This window comes from Lynx canadensis, chromosome B1 (assembly GCF_007474595.2).
Source record: "Lynx canadensis isolate LIC74 chromosome B1, mLynCan4.pri.v2, whole genome shotgun sequence".
In the NCBI taxonomy this organism is placed as follows: Eukaryota; Metazoa; Chordata; class Mammalia; order Carnivora; family Felidae; genus Lynx; species Lynx canadensis.
Genome location: NC_044306.2, coordinates 53,934,004 through 53,940,003, shown reverse-complemented (window position 1 = coordinate 53,940,003; position 6,000 = coordinate 53,934,004). Strand labels below are relative to the sequence as shown.

The window sequence follows — 6,000 nt, the reverse complement described above, 5'->3', positions numbered from 1 at the left end:
ATATCATGTTAAGTACACACAAATATATTGTAAAAAAGTGGGATGTATAGTATGGAAGATATACTTATCTTTCTCTTAAAATCACAACTGACAGTGCTAAAGTAGTTAACACATTTCTCTCTTCTGTTAAACATGTTGGCTCATTTTTTCACATTTTCTTTCTAGAATTCCCATTATCTGCCATAAGGTTTTGGGAATTCATAAACCCAATGTATTCATATTTTAGGGATATATAGGTTTTAAAAACATTTATAGTTTAAAGTTAAGGTAAACGTCATTAGACTATATCCATAGAATAGGAATTGATGACAGAACAAGTAGCCAGAACAATCTCTCTCTCTCTATTTCAAGTTTACTTATTTATTTTGGAAGAGAGAGAAAAAGACAGTAAGCTGGGGAGGGGCAGAGATAGAGGGAGAGAGACAATCCCAAGCAGGCTCTGTGCCCTTAGGGCAGAGCCTGACGCAGTGCTTGATCCCACGAATTGCCAGATCATGACCTGGGCAGAAATCAAGGGTCAGAAGCTCAGCCAACTGAGCCACCCAGGCGTCCCAGTTGTCATAACAACCAGGAGTTGGATAGGCTCTGCAGGTGATTAACTACCATGGAGAAACATGTGGAAAGGTTAGAGAAAGGTTAGAGAAAATTTAAAGATCGTTGGCTTTCTTGCTTCCACACTGGAATATTTCTGGAATCTATTTTAAGTGGTAAAGAAAGCTCCAGATCCTCCCTAGAGTTGAACTTCAATTCTACTGTTTGGGAAATAAAGAAGTACAGCATATATATATGCTGAGTAAGGTACAAGTTTTCCTAAAAATTCTTATAGTATGGAACCATAAATTTCCATGGTTGAAATACATAATAATAAGAAAAATTGCAATAAACTGCATGTACAAAAGTTACAAACTTTTTAATGTGGCCATTTCCAAATACTTGAAATATCCATATTAGAACTCCAACTTGTATGTGGGTCTTTAGTGTATATCTGGTTGGTTTAATTTGAAATATTCAGGTTTGACACAGGGTTTATTGCGGCAACTACTACCTTGAGATGCTAATTGCAGTGTGGTTTCCGGTTTAAAACACTCTATAAGTGTTCGTTAGAGCGGACATATTCCTTTAAACCTTTTGAATTGAGCCATCCAAATATTGTCATTGTTGTCATATGAGTCACGACTGTACTTTCTTAGTATAGTAAGGCAACGATAAATACGTATTCCCAAGCAAATACAGAGATTTCTACCGTACCAGTGCCCCTGCTGAAAAATTGTCCTGTGGCTAGTATTTTTACATTCCAAGTTTCAGGTATAAAAGAGACATGTTTTAATATTCTCAAATATGAAAATAGTGATGTCTGTGAATTCTGGGGGGGGGGATAGGTGCATTACATTTCTTTTTGCGTCTGGCAGAATTCACTGAATTTAAGCAATGATGGAGAGCTTTTGAAATAGGATGTGTAAAGTACAGAAAAATGTATTCAAGTATTTCAGAGACATATTGAGACAATGTGGTTTATCATAACTTCGAACCACACAGCTTTTCCTCAGGGAACACAAACAACGTTGTGTTCTAATCTATCTTTAGTACAAGAATATATTTCCATGATTTTGATTCATATACACCAGATAAAGAAGACTGTGTTCAACTTTCGGGTGCACAGTCTGCAGAATAAGAGTAACAATTTCTTTCAGTTGTGACATTTGCCTTTAATGCCAAATATGGTTTTTGTGTGTTTGCCTGTTTTTTCCAATAATGTTTTAAATTACTTATAAAGGAGGGCAGTTTGGTCCTTCACTTAGCAAAAATCACTGAGCATACATTATTTTTTCACAAGTTATTTTTAAACACTACAACTGGATACACCAAAGTTCAATAACTTTGAGAACTTTTTAGCTTTAAAAGGCAGTTCTTGCTTTTAGTTTGAGATTGACTAAAATTCAGAAAATAATACCATTGGATTCAAAGACTGGCTTATTTTTTCCTCTTAAAGCTGAGTTAATTGTTTCTTAATGTTTAAACTTTTCTCTGTCAACCTTTTGGCACATTGAGTTTCTATTCAGCAAATCTGACCAAAAATTAAACATATCTAAAGAGCATTCTGGAGCTTTTTAAAAATACAACAATAATGATAAAAATAATGCAGAAACATAGCAAAAATTCAAAAGAATCAGAACCTGGTTCAATTTAACCAAGAACTCTATCATATATTTGTACTTAATTACACTGCATGAAATTAGTTAATGCCCCATTGTAACTGAAATAATTCCATGGGTTGCTGATAAATTTTAAGTAAAAATTGTATTTAAAATTATTCACATCTAGTGAATGGCATATATATTGAAATCATTAGTTCAGAAATATAAAAACAACCAATCCTCACTTTATAGAAATGACTTATTTATATAATTTAGAATTAAAATCTTCCCTCCTTACATTTGGAGCTAAGAGTTTGAACCTATATAACTTTGATCGGAAAACTGTTCTTATTTAAAAAATCTTTCATAAATCCATTTTTGTTTTAACTAAATTCATTTTTATCAAAATGTAAATACTATAATCCCATTGAACTTTAAAGTCTCATTCTAAGCTAAAATATAAAAATCTTAATGAACTTTGTTCAATTATATCAAAACATTAAACATAATTACATACAGACAATTAAGCAGCTATTAAAAAACTAACAAAACAAGGGTGCTGGCTTGTGGTTTTCAGTGTTTGGCAATAATTCCAAATACACACCTATAACACTTATTTAAAAATGATAATGTTATTTTCAGTATTTCCATCTTCATTCATAGAGATATAGCTACGAAAAGCAGATTTTGTATATAATATGATCTCTTAAGCCATTTGTTTGAGATTTCCAAAGAGGGAAATATTGTATTTGAAACAATTAGATTTAGTATATAAATAACAAAACTTTTTAATTTTAAATTTATGATTTGAATTTTTTTGGTATTACATAAGTCGGGCTGGTAGTATCTGTATGTGCAATCCTCTGAGGTCGTGAGTTTTCTACAGAATTAACTGATTATTTTCTGTTTTGTAACTATAGCATAAGAACATGTTTTAAAGCCTCAAGCTACTGATGTTTAAAGTCTTCAACATTTTCCCTTTTTCCATTTATAAAGTTAATTGTGCAAAATTTACTTTTGTAAGATTTAATGTCATTGAGCTGAAAAGCAAGAAATTCCAAAGAAGTTTTCACGTGTACTATTATGTGACATTATATAACAACACAAACACATTGGCAATAATATGTCCACTTACAGGATATACTGTGAAAGGACAGATAATCTTAAAGTAATGTGAAATAGAATCCTCATAGTATATATTTTTGTATCCATTAAGAGCCTCTTAATATGCCTGTGACTTTGCAGAGCAAATCATAATAATACCTTCCCATATGCCACTTTAATTTGATGGTCCTTATTTGTATACCACACACACACACATACACACACCCATGGCAAAGAAACTTTCCTTTGAATTGATCGTTCGCACTTGCATGCCCCCGGAGGCTTAATCTTGTTGCTGATGAATATCCTCATGCCTAAGAATTTTATAGATAACCCAGTAGAAAATGTTAAAAATCAAAAAGGCTAATGGGAAACAAGCTCGAGAGATGGTGTCAATCTTCTTGGCTCTGTCGATAAAGACCTTCCTCATTTCATCAGGGCTTTTCGGCATTACCTGGACAGGATGGTTTGGGCCCTTTGGGGTCACACCATCTTTTGCTTGCAGACATGGCCCCATTCCATAGGCTGTGAAGCTGAATCGACTTTCCCTTACCTCATCATCCTGTCAGAAGAAAAACATAAGAAAACACTTGAGTCATGGAATAGAGCGTGTATAACAGGCATTTCGGATTCGTAATGTAAACTGTATCACGATAAAGATTACAAGCATATAAAGATTGAGTTGCTTTGTTTCCCATTCAAGTTTTACTGATTTATCCTGCTGCATCATATAAATGTGTCTATTAAGAAATACGAAACTCTCAAATAATATGTTTTATTGGAAAAACTAAACATTCTGGTATTATCTACGTATTGCTACAATATATAAATAAGTTGGGTAAGCAAAGGAATCTATTGGGATCTTATACATGTTCATATACTATGTTTTTGGGTTTTTTTTACATAATGTGGATAAATAATATGATGTCAAGGGGGGAAATATCAAGATCATTGACTGGATTTTTCTTTTTCATAGAGGCAAACTTTAATGTTTATTTCCTATAATTTTTATATGACTTCATTGGAAAATACACTCTAGCTCAAGAACGCTGTTTGGGTTTTGTTATCCTCACCTAACGTGACTTCTATGTTTTACACTAAACCATCTAGAAGACTCTAAGATAGTCATATATTCTAGTTTATATGTGATTATTTTTCAGGTACATGGACTGAGTTGAAATTATGAATGAAATTTGGCTGAAGTTTATTTCATGTTCTGGAAAGATATTGTTACCTTTCTCTTAAATGTTGCAAATTAAAGAATTCTCCATACACATACGTGAAAAGAAAACCAAAATTTAAACCAAAATTTCCTTAATAAAAATATGATAAATGAAATGTGTTCATGATAGGAAAACATGGCATTTAGAGTTTATAATGAAACTCATTAATGAATAATTTAATTTAATTCATTTATTTATAATGTAACAATAGACAACTGCCAATTAATTAGGGGTTTTTTTTGCTACTAAAACTGAAAATTTAAAAGATGACATTTTCTAAAGTTGTTTTAAAGTTGTCAAAGCTCTCCTTTTATGAAAGTAATTTTTAATGGTAATATAGGAGACAAAAGTAATAAATTATTTTGGGTCTGTTTAAGCAGAGGCTCAATAAAATGTATATTACAAAATATGAAACTGAAAAATGGAAATTAAAATGGATTCTGAACATGAGAAGATGATCAAAGTTCATGTAATAATGTTTGAAATAGTTTTTTGGGAATAATGGAGTAAGGCAATTTCACATGAAAAATAAAAACGAATAATTCTTGGGAAACAGCTGAACTGTAAGATGCATAAGCAATTGAATTGTGAGGAAACAAATCTGAAGTAAATGTCGATGATCCTAATTATACTTAACTGCTGTTGTAATCTTATAAAAATTGGAAACTGAATTTTCAGTACTCTTTAAAAAAGATGTTCATTTATACTGGCTTTTTTTTTTAGTTTCCATGGAAATTTTAAGGCTAAATTATTATTTGCCTTGAATTTTTTATGTCCCAGAAAAAAGTGGATATACAAGAAATTAAGCTGTTCCTACGTAAGTGCTAAAACAGTTTCCTTATAATTTAGGAAATCATGCTGCTGTTTGCATTTCAGAAAAAAAGTGTAGATCATTGGAGAATTTGTACAACTTTTGGGTGCAAATCAGCTGAATGCTGAAGGATATATAAAATAGCCTTTTAACCTATATCAACCCATGTGTCCAAAAAAAAGCCATCTCAAAATAGGACAAAAGATAATTTCTCAATGAGCATTTACAATGAGGTGTTGACATATTAGTTGAACCAATTAAGAGATGGGTTACAAAAATGCTAGAATTTTAGGATTCTGCTGTATTTAGTAAAGTAGAATCCATTTATTTTTTCCCCCTAGCTTTACTAAGAAACAACTGGCATACATTACTGTACAAGTTTAAGGTATACAGCATGACCGTTTGATTTACATGTACGATAAAATGATTATCACAGTAGTTTTAGTATCCATCACCTCACATAGAAAAAAAAGAAAAGAAAAAAAAATTCTCCCTGGGATGAAAATTCTTAGGATCTACTATCTGAACAACTTTCCTGTAGATCATGCAGCAGCATTAGCTATAGTCATCATGTTGTACATTACTTTCCTAGTGCTTATTTATCTTATAAACGGAAGTTTGTGTCTTTAACCACCTACCTCCATTGACTACCTTTCTAACCATCAATTTGGAAGAACTTAACTATGTTCAAACCCTTAGAGACTCCACACCCCCCCCCACCCCGCTC

The 6,000-nt window shown here is 32.0% G+C and overlaps 1 protein-coding gene across 2 annotated transcripts in view; it reads right to left on the bottom strand.

The window, feature by feature from the left end:
* Positions 1 to 3,342: 3,342 nt before the first annotated feature.
* GLRA3 (glycine receptor alpha 3) overlaps positions 3,343 to 6,000 on the bottom strand; it is a 195,843-nt gene continuing 193,185 nt past the window's right edge. For both annotated transcript variants that reach the window (XM_030311883.1, XM_030311884.1), the window contains one exon: positions 3,343 to 3,801. In XM_030311883.1, coding sequence (XP_030167743.1) covers positions 3,523 to 3,801 — 279 coding nt within the window. In that variant the 3' untranslated portion in view covers positions 3,343 to 3,522. The remainder of the gene's footprint in view (positions 3,802 to 6,000) is intronic.